Source organism: Hippopotamus amphibius, chromosome 2 (assembly GCF_030028045.1).
Source record: "Hippopotamus amphibius kiboko isolate mHipAmp2 chromosome 2, mHipAmp2.hap2, whole genome shotgun sequence".
Classification (NCBI taxonomy): Eukaryota; Metazoa; Chordata; class Mammalia; order Artiodactyla; family Hippopotamidae; genus Hippopotamus; species Hippopotamus amphibius.
The window spans coordinates 101,937,670-101,953,379 of NC_080187.1; the positions used below are offsets into that span (position 1 = coordinate 101,937,670).

General features: G+C 40.7%; 1 protein-coding gene across 1 annotated transcript in view; it reads left to right on the forward strand.

Annotated features, from left to right (window-relative positions):
- The window catches only part of PIP5K1B (phosphatidylinositol-4-phosphate 5-kinase type 1 beta), a 301,759-nt gene that overhangs the window by 155,759 nt on the left and 130,290 nt on the right, over positions 1-15,710 (forward strand). Inside the window, exons 4-5 of the mRNA XM_057722227.1 lie at positions 1,204-1,334; positions 13,475-13,592. Coding sequence (XP_057578210.1) covers positions 1,204-1,334; positions 13,475-13,592 — 249 coding nt within the window. The remainder of the gene's footprint in view (positions 1-1,203; positions 1,335-13,474; positions 13,593-15,710) is intronic.

Sequence of the window (15,710 nt, forward strand, 5' to 3'; positions counted from 1 at the left end):
TTTTTCCCCCAAGAGGAGAGAGATGTTTTTTGATGTTAAAAGCGTGAAGAAATTAAAAAAAAGAATAAAGAATGTGGGAAGGTAGAGCTGGGTCCTGGATTTGCTAAGTGAAAATGTTAAAAAGAATTTTTTTTTCTTTTCTATAAAACAGATCATCTTTATTACATTCATTTTAAGGCATGGTTTCTCAACCTCAGCACTAATGATATTTGTGGCTCGATAATTCTTTATGAGAAGCTGTCCTGTGCGTTGTAGAATTTTAAGCAGCATCCCTGGCCCCCACGCACGAAACGCCAGTAGGAATACCACCACCACCAGTTATGACAACCGAAAAATGTCTCCAGACAACGTCAAATGTCCCTGGTTGAGAACCACTGATTTTAGTATTTATTTAGCTCTCACTGTGTACGTGGTACTGCATTAAACACTGCAAGGCATAAAAAGATGCCATACTTTCACCATGAAGAATACATTCTGATTTTCCTAAATTAAGTTATTCTGCTATTTCTCCTATTTTGTTAGTTAAAACTATTTATATACACATGGGCACACACACAGGCACACACATGTATGTTATTCCCCCAAGATAACATTATATCAGTTTAATTATGGAATAACATTAGAAAATTAGTAAATAGGAATTATTGGTGTTCCAGTGCTATGAGTTTTATTGTAGCTCAGTGAAGGAAATTTTGCTTATGGACCCATGGCAAGACTAGTAAGTGATTTTCAAAGTAAATTTTGTGTATTCCAAAGGCTCAAATTACTTTTTGCTCTCTCATTTCTTCTGAAGACAAAATACTTTTCCTGATCCATATGTATGTAATAGAACTTCTGACTTCTTAAAAATGTGACTGTACCAATTATCCTTTGGTAGAAATTAAAATGCTATATACTGAACGTGTTCTACCAAGTTTCTAAGTTCTTGATAAAAGAAAGGTGGAGATTTTGGACTGTAATTTGACCTTAGGAATATTTATAGGAAAGATTACCACCAAAATAATTTCACAGCAAGAAGGATTCTTAATGTTTGGAATGGACTCACCATCAAAAGAAGCAGCCTGTCACCTTTTCAAACCTAGCTTCCTCGTTGCTTAGAAACGAGAGAGGAAATCTAACCTCACTCTCCTGTTTTTGCTGCTGTGACACTGAACAAGGCCTCGACTACTGAGCCTAACGCTGAAATTCTTGTTTTCCCTGCAGACTGCGTCATCCGCCATTAAAGGTGCTATTCAGCTGGGAATAGGATACACAGTGGGTAATCTCACCTCCAAGCCCGATAGAGATGTGCTCATGCAAGATTTTTATGTGGTGGAAAGTGTGTTCCTACCCAGGTAAGAACATTGTTATTTGTGGTGATTTCCATGGTAAGGTGTGACATCCCCATATTGAAGACTTTTCTACTGGTACAAGACTCTTCTACCCACGCATGTGTACAGCATGTACTGATGTTCATGTTGGACCTTTGGCTTGCCTGGAAGCAATCCCAATGATTATCGTTGGTTGCATCGGGTGGCTTGCGTTTTTGTTTTGTTTTGTTTTTTTTAACATGGTTTGCATTTTTATATGGAAATGGTAAGTAGGATTCATCCTATGAGCCAGTTGTAATTAATTAGTTGTGATAGTGCCTGGAAGACCTTATGGAGAAAGACTTTGAGATTCAGTGGGAAAGAGTGTAGTTGTCACAGAGTGATGTCTGCATAGGTTTAGAAAAAGAGGACACCCAAGACGCAGCGACTGGTGGCAAGTTTTTGCTCTCCCTAATTTAAGAGATGAGTAGGGGGACTCACAATTGGGCCTCCTATCTGAGTACACTCATGTATCTCTTGTTTTAACTTTCCTCCAGAGAACTTATGAGAATCCCCCTATTTTGACCCCATATTTGCAAAAACACCAAAGTTACCCATGCACATCACATCTAATTTTGTCATACTGGGGTGGGGGGGAACCAATTAAACAAATAAATCTGAGGCAGATGGTAGTGGTAGTTGGATAACAATATGAATGGATTGTTACATTTAAAAATGGTTAAGATGGGAAGCTTTGTATTATGTGTACTTACCCAAATAGGTCAATAATTTAAAAGTCTAATGCTAGCTTAGTATAGAAAAGGAAGTACTCATTATTAAATTGGAAGTGACCCTGCTGTTGACAGGACTTTTTAACAGGAAATAAAAATAAAGATACTCAATTTGGGGGCAATTATGTTGTCTTTGGGACTATGGGGATTGACTTGCCATTTATTTTAAAATAAATGTTCCTCTCCAAAATAAGCCAGTTTTATTACAAATCATTACTAGGCTTGAGTGAGAATGGTCGGGTTGACACTTTTCCTCTCAGTGTTCTCTTTGCCTTATTTTTAAAAAAACCTACAGGGAAATGATACTTAGATTTATTTCTATGTCTGGGTGTCAACTGCCTAGAAATAATACCTTTAGGTGAGTGTGTCCGTGTCGTCACAACAGGCCCATAAATAAAAGAAAGTCAGCTTATGAACCCAGACAGCTTCATTTTGCCTTAAGTGCTCTGGGCTAAAGAACAAAGTTGGTCTGTGGAAGTTTTGAAGTTTGCTTCTCTAGGTTTCTCTGGTAGCCACGAGAACTAGTTTCCACGCAGAAAACGGACAAGCCCAAGGCCCAAGGTGTACTCCTGTCTGCTCGTGACACTGTTCTTTCTATAACTGGAAAATGTCCACTGTGTTTGTTTTCAGCAGTCTGTCATTCCAAAAACTATGTATTAACCATTTTTTCTCTTTAAAGTCTGGAGGTCATGAGTTTATCTTAATCTTTTGGTATCCTCTGGTAGGCTCAAATTCCTGTAAATGTGTTTCTAGAATATTCTAACTCTCATGGTCTTCTAGGGCTTCTACCCAAACCTTTCAATCTTATTTTTTTCTTCCACTACAAAGAATAAGAGGAGTGGGGGCCTTTCGTGGGAGGGTGGCTGGCAGTGACTTCCGGGCGCAGGAGCAGTTACAGCTGAAGATGGGTGTACAAAGAGAGCAGGCTCTGCTCACAGTGTCCAGTCAACAGAGCCAACCATTGATGGGCACCGGCGGAAGGCATGGCCCAAGCATGTGGTCCCCAGGCCTGCAGCCTCAGCATCATCTGGAACCCAGAAATGCATGGGCTTCCCCCTCCCCAGAGCAACAAAATCAGAAACTCTGGGTCTGGGACCCAGGAATCTGTTTGAACCATCGCTCAGGTGATTCTAAGCGCATAAAAGTTGGAGAACCACCGAGCTTCCCGTTTTAGAGTGACAGTTGTTCTAGTAGATACCAAATTTTGTTCTTGGAACTCATAAAACCCAAAACGATTTTTAACGTAATATCTTAAAAATCAAAATTATGTCTGTTTAGCAACTGGACTAGGCATGACACTGTATGACATACGTACAGCAAGGAGCACGTAACTGAGGTCTTCACAGGCACTTTTATTTTAGGCCCTTTGAGTGCCTTGCTTCCTTTTGTTCATGGACGATTTATCATAAGCATACCACATCTTTGTGAACAAGGCAAAAATGAGGTCTTCTGTCACCTTTTTCTTCAGGAGTAAGAAACCAAAGTTGTACCCGCCTGGATTCTGTGTCTTTGACCTGAACTCCATATTCCAGGATGGGGCAGAAGCAGCCCCTGAATTGCACGCATGTCACTGGGGAGGGGAGCACCCAGCTGACTGACCCTATTGAGAGAAGTCCACTGTCACTGTCACATTTTAAATAGATCATTTTAAAGTATTTATAGCTTTTAAATGTCAATATGATATTGCACATTTGATTCAGACTAGATTTTCTTTTGGCGAATACTGTATTGTTTGTTTAAAGAACGTATGTGCTCCAGGTGCGTTTACATGAAAACAGAAGAAACTTACACGGGGTCTTGTCTCAGTTTCCTCATCTGGGCTCAGTTTCTTCACTGGTTTAGCAAAGGGTTTGGACCCAGTATTTCTTAACAAAGGTGCTATTGGCTTTTTTTTGGATGAGATAATTCTTTGGGCAAGACTGCTCATTTGTCATTCCCAGGCCATGCCAGTCATATCTCCTTGTTACCGTAGCAATCAAAATGCCCCCCACAGAGTGATGCATAAATTCAGCATCCTGATCGTGGTGGTGGTTTCACGGGTATATACATGTGTGAAGATTAATAAACTGTACACTCTATTTTATGTCAGTTATAACTCCGTAAAGGGGCCAAATAATGTTCCTTCCCTATCTGCCTGTGTGCCGGTGGATGAGTAGAGAAAGGTGGATAGGACTGGCCCTTGTTGAAGCAATTGAAACATTCTGAAGTCTCTGGTGGCTCTAAAGTTCAGTGCGTTTATCTCGGTCATGGAGCTGATTGCTTAGGGTGCCTTGAGATGTTTTCATTTACTACTGCTGTGAAGCTGCAGGATCTGTTTCCCTTAGCAACAAAGTATATTGTGTTATTTTTTACTTCTTTATTTTAAAGTGGCTCAAAGTTATTTTTAGATATTATATATTTGCACTATAGATTATTTGATTTTGTAGATGGAAAAAGCTCTGGGCCTGTTTAAGATTTGAAGGATGATATAAAATCCTTTTCAACTGTCTGGTTCCATGATCTTTCAAAATCACAAATAGGGACTTCCTAGGTGGCAGAGTGGTTAAGAATCTGCCTGCCAATGCAGGGGATATGGGTTGGATCCCTGCTCCAGGAAGATCCCACATGCTGCGGAGCAACTAGGCCCGTGCGCCACAACTACTGAGCCTGCGCTCTAGAGCCCGTGAGCCACAATGGAGCCCATGTGCAGCAACTACTGAAGCCCAGGCACCTAGAGCCCGTGCTCCACAACAAGAAAAGCCACGGTGAGCCGACGCACCACAATAAAGAGTAGCCCCCGCTCACTGCAACTAGAGAAAGCCTGTGAGCAGCAACAAAGACCCCATGCAGCCAATAAATAAATTAATTAATTAATTAATTAAAATCACAAGTAGATAAGTAAGAGAACCATGACCATATCTTAATCTGTTGACCCCAAATTCTGTGCCACGATCAGAAACTCAAGGTTGTAGATAAATTTTCATGTGTAATGGTGATTTGGAAGAAAGAGGATGTTTTATAATTTCTACCATGTAAGCATGAACCTGAGGTGGCCACAGGAGGCAAAGGTTATGTACCAACTATGAACCAAGCATAGTTTTATTAATAATATTTATATGACATGTAATATTAAATTATTATTACCTTTCATCTTTACCATAAAATTTTTTTTTATATTTGAACTAACTTAGGCCCTGAGATGTTAAGTGTATTAACCCAAAAGGATACAACCAATAAATGGTAAAGCCAGGATTTGAACCTGGAGGTGGCGGGCTCCGAAGTTTTGTTTCTCCCTACACTATGGTGATAAAGCACAGAAGCAGTATTTTTACTTTTTTTTTTTTTTTTTTTTTTTTACTTTTTTGAATCAAAGGAAAGCATCTAGAATTATGAAACCAAATCTACCTGTCTGGCCCCTTGACAACTAGCTTGAATCCATCCCTCTGCTCCCCTGCAGGAGACACCATCACTGCCTTCTCTGGGGTGGAAAATATGGTTTGAAAGCTGGCAATAAAAGTTTGTGTCTTTCATATTCAAGAATGATCATCTAACTGAAGAATTTATAAAACTCTCCTGCATTTTCACCTGCTCACTTATGAAATGGAGTTTAGCTTGATGTGAGGATGGTTGCAAAACACAGACTGCCCTTAGCTTTAATGGATACTCTCTGGGATTTATTTGAATTGCTAGGGAATACCCTCAAAGAGGGGAGAGAATTCCACAGAACTACTGTAAGGGTGAAACATTATTCTCAATGACAAGCAAACATATATATCAGAGGTACGTATAAGCATCGACAGATATCATTGCTAGATGTTTTGACAGACGAGCCAGCCACCTGCATTTCAAGTTTCACTGACATAAACTCATCCAAGAACCTATCTGTACTAGGGGTGTGCACACTACAGTTCATGAGAAAAAGCCAGCTCCCTGCCTTTTTTTAAATAAAGTTTAATTGTAACACAGCCACGCCCAGTGGTAACACAGCCACGTCCATTCACTTATATATTGTCTGTGGCTCTTTTTCCACTACAACAGCACAGGTGAGTAGTTGCATCCGGACTCTAGAAAGATTGCCAACCCCTGATCTGTACAGACATTCCATACCAGGTTTTATATAGATGTGGATAGAACACAAAGCTGCCAGAATATTCTTCTCGGGATTAAATGGGAGGTGTGACTGTTTCTGGACAAGGTCCCTTCAAGTCAAAACTTTTAAAATATTTGTTCAACACTTATGTAGTGGGGATGAGGAAAAATGATTTTCTGTCAATAAAAAGTATATACCTCTTCCTTTAACTCAAAAATGATTTATTGCAAGCACTGAATATTACATAACATTTTAACTTATTTGAAATTGCCTTGCAAACGTAATTTCCCAGTGTGGTAATAACTACTTGAGAAGTTTATTAACATTTAGATGATGAAAAACGATATTACATGCTCCCAGTAAATGACACCCCAGAATGCATTCTTTGGTTTTGGAATTTAAGCTGTCTTCAGCTACTGACTTTTTGTTTTTAATTTATTTTTTAAATTTTTTAATTTTTAAATTTTTTTGTTTAAGAATTTTTATTGACATACAGTTGACATACAATAAACTGCATATATCCAAAGTGTACAACTTGATGTATTTTTTTCTTCTTAGTGATGTATATATGGCAATCCCAGTCTCCCAATTCATCCCACCCCAGTCCCCCTCGCTTTCCCCACTTGGTGTCCATATGTTTGTTCTCTACATCTGGGTCTCTATTTCCGCCTTGCAGACTGGTTGAGTTGTACCATTTTTCTATAGTCCGCATATATGTGTTAATATACGACATTTGTTTTTCTCTTTCTGACGCACGTCACTCTGTGTGACCGTCTCTAGGTCCATGCATGTCTCTACACATGTCCCAGTTTTGTTCCTTTTTACGCTCGGCTACTGACTTTAAAGACTGTCTGTCAGCTGGGTCACCTGCAGGATAGGGCAGCCTTGTGTTGCACCAGGCAGCTCAGGGGTGCCCATCTCAGACGTGCTCAGCAGAAGGAGGGTGGCACAAGCAGGGAGTATCTTTCGTTATATTTGTTTTGTTTTTCTCATTCAAGAACACTGTGATTCGGCAGGAGAGAGAACCAATTTCTGTTTCACAGGTTAAATAGTCATCTGTGAAAACCAAGCCATCTCTATCTTGCCTGAGTTCGCAGAGGCAATTACTGCTGAAAGCTGCCTCTTCATACCCTCACTCACAAAGGTCTGCTTTGAAGACTGGCTGCCACCACTCGTTTGTTACTGGACTGTAGTGTCCCTTGTCCAATTGTATTGCACTTAAATTGTCTTTGTCTCGGTATCACCATCTGCACATTAGGACAGAGGACTCTTCCCTTAACCTGCCTGATGGAAGGTGTGATCGTACTTGCTGTGATGGTTAAGTTTATATGTCAACTTGACTGGCTAAGAGAGGCCCAGATAGCTGATAAGACGTTACTTTTGGGTGTGTCTGTGAGGATGTTGCAAGAAGAAATTAGCATTTGAATCAACAGATTGAGAAAATAAAAGATCACCTCACCAATTTGGGTGGGCATCATCTAATCCCTTGAGGGCCTGAACTGAACAAAAAGGTGCCAAAAGGGCTAATTCGCTCCCTGCTCGAGATGGGACATCCATCTTCTCTTGCCCTAGGATGTCAGCATTCCTTGTTCTTGGGCCTTCAGACTTGGACCAGGACTTATACCATTGGCTCCCCTGGCTCTCAGACCTTCAGGTTTGCACTGGAATTACACCACCAGCTTTCCTGGGCCCCCAGTTGGCCTACGGCAGATCGTGGGACATCTCAGCCTCCAAAATCGCATGAGCCGATCCCTCGTAATAAATCTGTCACCTAGGAGTTGCTGACCCAGTTGTTTTGCCAGGAGGCCCCAAACCCACTAACTGTCAGTTACAGTTTGAAATCAAAGAAGCTCGCCATATATAAAATGCCACCTCTAAAACATCAAAGCTCTGGGCCTCTGCTCCAAAACTGGACCCCTTAAGTGTCCTGGAGATGCTAAATCAGTTTCACCCCATTGCTTAGCACCAAATCTCCCCACGCAGTGCCACCAAGAGTAGCGCTTGGTTATCAGGCTCTAAAACCACATACACAAAGCTGGGTGTTCACAGTACGTACAGAGGAGAACCCCAGCGTGGCTACTCACATTCAGCCCACCTGAGGCCCTCCTGGAGAAGCAACTGGGGTATTTGGGCAGGTTGTCCCTGAAGCCTGTAACTGGATCCTGAAAAGAAAGACCAACCGATGAACATGAAGTTGAAGTTAAGGCAAACCTGACTGCTGTGACATTTCCACTGCCCTAGTGTGGATCTAATCTCCCCGTCTTGTTTGTTCCTGACTAGCTTAGGTCATTACTTTCCCTCCCTGGACTTTGATTTCCTTATCTGCTAAATGGGCAGTTCCAGCTGATGGCTAATGCTTCTTCAGGCATCAACATTGTATCATCCTAAATAGTTATTGCCATTAAGAAAGAACATTCTTTTGGACTTAAACACTAACTTTAAATTAAATTTAGTTAAATTAAAAATTGAACCCTCCTCTGAAGAGTGAATATCAAAATGCCAGAACAATCCATAATCTAACTTTGCTTCTTGGTAAAATAAGGGGGAAAAGGACAAGACAGAGACTCCTGCTTTGGTGGAGTTTACAGACTCTGTAATAACTTGATGGAACAGTACTGTGTGTTGCCTTACTTATTTAGGTTCTTACTTTGCAAGAGAAAGTCGGAAATCGCATGCTGGCCTCTAGATTTTTATCGCTGAAATTTTACCAGCTCTTGGGATCCAAACATGTTGAGCCACCACGGAAAACCTTGCAACTGAAATTTCCAAAGCCTCAATTTTATGCCAAGATGGGAAAGTGGAGCTTTCCCCCCCAAGCACTACATAAATGGATGGAAGAAACATAAGTCTTAAAATGTGAGGAAGTCTGCTCTTTGGCAGAGTCCGTTTTTGCCGAGTCTAGGTGCTGGACGGTCTCCTGATGGCTCCCACCCAGGCTCGGGCAAGGAAAGCCTGCAGGAGTCTTTGATGGAACTCTTCCACGGGCCAGCGGACTGATGCTGATTGCAGTTGTGTTACTGCCTTGGCTCAGCGTTGCATGCACGTGCACAGGAGCCTCTGTGCTGGGCATCAGTGGACCAGCGCCGACACCGGTACCGTTAGGTCTGCCAGCGTGCAACCTCAGAAAACTCGGGGTAGTGTCTGCTGGCTGAACCTTGCTGCACCTGCTGTTTGGTGTTGCTCTTGTGCTCTGTACTGCCTGACAGACTCCAGCTGGGGCCAACAGCCCATTAATTTGCATTTCTTTCAGTAGAGCTTCATTTATGTCAAGTTGCTGTTTGTTACTCACTGGAGCAGCTTAATAAGCAGAAGTAAACCCTTTTGCTGTGTGGTACTGAGTGTACACACAGTTTTGCTTTGGGATTATGGCTTTTACCCCTAACTTAAGAAAGGATTTTTAATGTTGTAAATGGTAATATGTAGAAGGGTTAATTCTCATGAGGCTTTTAAAAGAAATACTGTGAAAAGTGTCCTTTCATTCCTGCGCCTTTTTTATGTGTCTAACACTAGTGATCACTGTTTCTAGGGGTCTGTATATCCTTCAAGAATTTTTTGTGCAGATACATGCCGAAGATATATTTTTTTGTTTTTGTGTACAAATGGTGACTTGCCATACACAGTATTCTGCATCAAGCTTCTTTCACTTAGTTTGTCTAAGATCTCACCATGTCAGTACATACGCCTCCTCGTTCTTTTTTGATAGCTGAGTAGTATTCCAGTGTGTGGCTGAACCATAATCAAGCTGACCCTTCCCTTTTGGGAGACACCTAAGTTGCTTCCAATCCTTCATCCTTACTGACAATGCTATAACGAATAACCAGGTACACACATGTTGTTTTGTACAAACACAAGTTTATCTGTAGCATAAATCATAGTCATGCATTTGCTGAATCAAGAGTTATGTACATTTGTAATTTTGACAGAAGTTGTGAAAATGTCCTCCAAAAGAAACGTATCAATTTACTTGCCCGCCAATAATGTCTTAGGGTGCCAGTCTCCCTTGGGCTATATCAAAGTTTTAAATTTTTACCCATGTGAGAGAGAAAATGATCTCTTGGTGACAGTTAATTTGCATTTATCCTATTATAAATGAACTTGAACATCTTTTCATATGTGTAAGTCATTTATACTTCCATTTCTGTGAAGTGCCTGATTATAGCTTTTTTTTTTTTTTTTTTTAATGTATGACTTTTTGGTCTTTTTCTTTGCTGTATTTTGGAGTTCTTTATATTGAAAGATTAGCTCTGTGATATGTGTTGCAGATATTTTCTCATTTTGTCGCTTTCTTTTTCCAGTTTTTTTTTTAAACCACTTAGTCATCTCATTCTCCATGTGATGTGTTCAACCCTGGGCTGTCTCCCATCACCACGCAGCCTCAGTCATCCAAACGCACTGAGGGCTCCCCACTTGCTGGGTGCATGGCCTGTCACATCTCCATCCACTTTGCCATGTCGTTTCTAGAGGTTCAGTACCAGGCCTCAGAGAGCACAGCTTGGAAATGGCAGAGATGGAACTTGAACCCAGGTCTCCCTGCACTACAGGGAGTGAGGAGCATCTTAACTCCCACACAGGGTATCCAGTATGGTTTAAGAGAATGCAAGGTCTTAAACATCGTCAAAGGAAAGCAGAATTCATAAGATAAAATCTACCAGGAGAAAAACAAAAAGTGGTGATATATTATGATCCACTATTAGGGAATGTTCCTCTCCATTCAGGCAAATGGAGAAATTCAAGATTGTGTAGCCTCAGCAGTTAATTATTAATATATGTTCGTTATGCTGTGAAGAAATTGCCACTTTCTATAATGCTTGTGTTAACTATTATCCCTGCCCCTCGCTCATCATGTCCCTTTATACAAATAGAATTTATTGATGACCCCATGCAGGCAAGCCTGCCTCACAGTGGACCCATACCATTCTCTGTATCTTAAGGTGGCCCAAAGCTAGCTAGATCCAATTGTTTTTTTCATTTTTAGTGATGCGATGGCTCTTTATACCAGCTGTCAGGGTGGATACCTAAAGAAATAAATGTTCCCTTTCTCTGACCAGAGATTTTCTGTGTGTGTGTGTGTGCATGCTTGCTCGCATGCACACGCACACAGGCGTGTCTCTGCCTGTCTCATCTCCAGGGAAACCTAACACTATCCTTTTCACAAAATTACTGAATGAAGCACAGTAGTCAGACGTGAATCCAAGGAAAACTATTGTAATTAATGGTAGCTTCAGGGAAAGGGGAGCAACCCAAGAAGCTCAGGGTAACCAAAAATGAAAATTATAATAATAAATCATATATCCTCTCTGATAAAGCAGTCTGCTATACTGCTTGGGAATAAGTCATTTAAAGAATAACTCCACCTAAGTGGAACGGGTGTTTAATTTTACTCTTGAATGTTGAAGGTCATCTGCTGTAATAAAGTGAATTACTTTGATTGCATGAGATAGAAAGGAGAAAAGAGAGCAGAAGAAATAAAAACTTGGCAACACTCTTAGCCCACTGAAAAGAGCCGGCTTCGGAACCCAAGGCATTGTGATTATTTTTACTTGCTGGCAACAGTGAAGAAGGATGTCACAGGTCACTTGAGCCTCTTCGTTTTTACCTCTTATTTCTACATAGTGCATGTTTTCAAGTTATAATCATAGAAGTTCCAAAATCATTCCTTTGGCAATCCCGTAAGAGCTATAAGTGAGTGCATGTCTCCTCATAAATCCCAAAATATGGACTGAGGCAGTGTTGAGTAGTGTGCCTGGGCGTTGTACACGCGTGTTGAATATTCAGCTGCACTTGCTTAGGGCAGCAGGCACCATTTAAGTGAGCAGGTGGTCTGGGGGCTCTTCCGTATGTGAGCTCTTCTGCCAGGCAGCCTCACGTTCCTGTGTCCCTCCCCTCCTGTGAGTGCCTTGCTGCTGCCTACGTGCAGTCCTGGCCTTTCCAGGTAAGACTTATTATAAGAGAATGGCCCCTGAGAACAGAAGCCTACTGCTTCCTCTGGCACTCCCCGAACGAAACAGTCATCCGTAACCATGCAGGGCAAAAACTGGCCGCACTGCGTGTGTTAAACAGATCATTTCCTAGTTTTCAAGGATGATCTTTGCCTATGACGATTTTTCCTTTTTATGTTGACTTTTGAACTGAAGCGTCATCTAACTTTACTGTATTAGCACTATCTTGAAAACTCATTCTTTCACTCAAAAAATATTTATTGTCTACTGTGTGTCAGGGACTGATACAAAAACCTGACTGACCTCAGCAGACTCAAATTGTAGTAGATTCCAAGTGCTTGTTGTGTGCTGAAAGCCTTTTTATTCGCATAGTTGGTTTGTGTAATATCCATGAAAATCCGGTCTCGGTGTCCCACTCAGAATGTGGTAAAAAGAGATCCTGAACCTCTACATAAAAGTATATTATTCTATTGCGTTGTTCTAATTTTTTACAATCAAAGATTAGGTGACTCGTCTGATGTCATGTGAAATGTATTACTATATGTAGTCAAAGAATAAAATGAATGGTAAACATCATAAACATCAAAATTCAGGGTAGTGGATGCCTCTAAGGAGAAGGAAGAGTATATAATCCATAAAAAGTACTGAAGGCAATTCAACTATAGGAATAATATTTTATTTCTTAAGCAGCATTTTAGGTTCATACATAGTCACTGATTTCTTTCTACCTTTTATATATCATAAATGTTGCACAAAAATTTTCAGAGATGAACCCAGAGGAGGGAAAAAAGGATCATGATATATATGCAATGGAAATCAGGTTTTAAAATCCGTAAAATATTTAATGTCTTCTTCCTGTAACTATGGATGTAACAAAGAGTTCAGATTCAGGACCCACCTATTTCCACTGTGATGGTTCTTTCTCTTGGTGAGATATGTTCTCAATTATTTTACTCACTCCTTGTTTAAAATGTTTATTCGATATTCAAAATTCACGGCCCCAGAAATGCATTTTTGACATTGCTCCACACACCAAGCCCTGATCTTATACCTAAAGCATTGCAACAGTGGTTTCATTGGGGAAAATGGAGTGATTTTCCCAGGAAGGAGACACAGGGCGGTGGTGAAGAATTTTCAAGCTGAAGACACTGTGATTGGCAGGGGCTGCCTGCTTGGACTGGCCTATCGCTATGTTAGCATCTGTTTTTACCTGTTGGCCGTTGGTCTTTGTGATGTGAGCTTAGAGAGATCCAGTATCAAGGGGCGTTTTACTAGAAGGGAAATTGGCGCAGAACTAATAGAGCTGGAATTTGAAGCCAAAATTGTCTTTGCTATGTTCCTTATCTCTCTCTCTCTCTTTTTTTTTTTAAAACACTTTAATTGCAGTGAAGGGAGCAATCTGACCCCGGCACATCACTACCCAGACTTCAGATTTAAGACATATGCTCCACTAGCATTCCGCTATTTCAGAGAACTTTTTGGTATCAAGCCTGATGATTACTTGGTAAGAACCTATCATTTTCCTTCCTTCTCCGGAAATGTGTGACGTCAACATTTGTCTCATAGCAACAGCGACAAGTGGCTTGTGTCTCTTATTTTACAAAGCTCTGGAGCATAGTAAAAGTTTCAAGCTTTATAACGATTATAAATTTAGTTTCAGGAAATGTGATTTGACTCTGCAGCTTTTACCTGATAGCTACAAAATCTGCTCTGGTAATCGATATTTAAATTAGTGGGATATCAGTTGCTACTATATATAATTATTCTAATGGATGCATTATAATTAGTTATAAATACTCCTGTGAATTGTGCTGATTGGATTCTGTTTGAAAGCCTTCCTATTTTAATTGCCTTATTTATACCATTCATCTCAAGTCTGCCTTGGCCCATGGCCATTTTCACCTTGACCTACAATTTGAATATGATTTTAAAGAAGCTGGATAGTTTTGTTCTCAGCAGCTCTTCATGTTGGCTCTTTCTAAAGGTATTTTTGTTTGGTACCAGGGCATGTATTATCCTTAGGTCTGTCTCTTCTCCCTGTCTGCCTTCTGGCACACAGCAGGTACAAACACAGCAGCCTTTTTGTGAGAAAGTCTGATGTGACTTCAGAGGTTTACCTTATTACTATTCAAGAAGCCTGGAACTTTCTGTTTCAAGAGAAAAATGGTTTTTCTTATAATTTGATCACTCTTTGTACCCTGGGGCTCTTGAAAATTGGTTTTCAAAAAGCTTTAGGGAGGATACCATCAAATATTTATTGTTCATCCCATTCTGAATGATCTTAATAAGACTTGAGCCAGATCCTAGAATAATCCTTTGCAGAGGAAGTGCAGTAACATGTGTTACTTGTTAACAGTATTTAAACTGTATCTTATAATTTGGGTAAGGTATAAATGATTAAACTCAAAGCTGATTCTGTTCTGGGCTGATGAAAACTCATGAATTTAAGTGGGCCTTAAAAAAAATAACATGACTTCTGCCTAATGAATGAGAGAGTACTGGTTCCTCAAGGCACGTTAATAAGTCTTCATAGAGCATGAGAACTGAGTAGAAAGTCCCTGGGCATCCTCCTGCCCTTAAATGTACACTCATACAACTCAGCATCAAAAAGAAATAAACAACCCCGATTGAAAAACGGGCAGAGGAGCTGAGTAGACGTTTCCCCAAAATAGACAGACAGATGGCCAACAGGCACATGAAAAGATGCTCAGTATCGCTAATCATCAGAGAGATGCAGATCAAAACCACAGTGAGCTGTCACCTCACACCTGATGGCTGTGTCTGCTCTCTGCCTCACCACAGCCCTTTGATGGAGAGGTTAGGTGCCTCTCCCCAGCATTACCAAGGTTGCCCTCCCAGCCACTCAGGTACACAAACACACACATTTGCAGGATTGGGGGGCGGGGTGTACCTTAGGAAGATCCTTTAGTTTCTGGACATTCTATAATTGCTGAGGCTCACTGTCATTCAGGAAATATATTTGAAGAACCCAGTGGGGTCTTGATATTGTGTTATTGAAACCAGATGGATACCTCACCTTCTGCCATATGTTACAAATGAATGGATTCTCTTTCTGACTTAGCTTGAGCTTCTGCCAGCCAAGGAGCTGTCACTAGACTTGCGTTGTAGAGCACAGATTCAGTCAGTGTGTTGAGATGGCAGTCTGTCTACCCTGAGTAGGTCTCCCTTTAGTACACCTATGGCCACTGACCTGCAGGCTGGGAAGCCCCTTCTTTGACCCAGTCTGTCTCTCAAGATTGTTTTCTTGGAGAAGGCCTTTATCTGAGCAACAGCTCACACAGCTTATGCAGTTTCCTAATGAGCCATTAAGTTGAAAAAGTTACCTTCATAATGAGGTTAGAGTATTTACAAAGGGCAGGGGAGACTATGCTGATGGCTTCTCAAAGCAAAAGTCCTCCTTCACGTACCTGGTGAAAGGTAGTTAATTGATCATTGGGTACTTTGAACACCAACTGTAACTAAAATACTTTGCTGATAGTTATGGAGAGATTAAAAAAAAATTATGTCATAACTCTCAAAGAACTTAGAATCCATTTGGAATAATGATGTTCGTGGCAAAACAACCAGTTCTACCAAGCAGTAAATAAAAAGACTGAAGCAA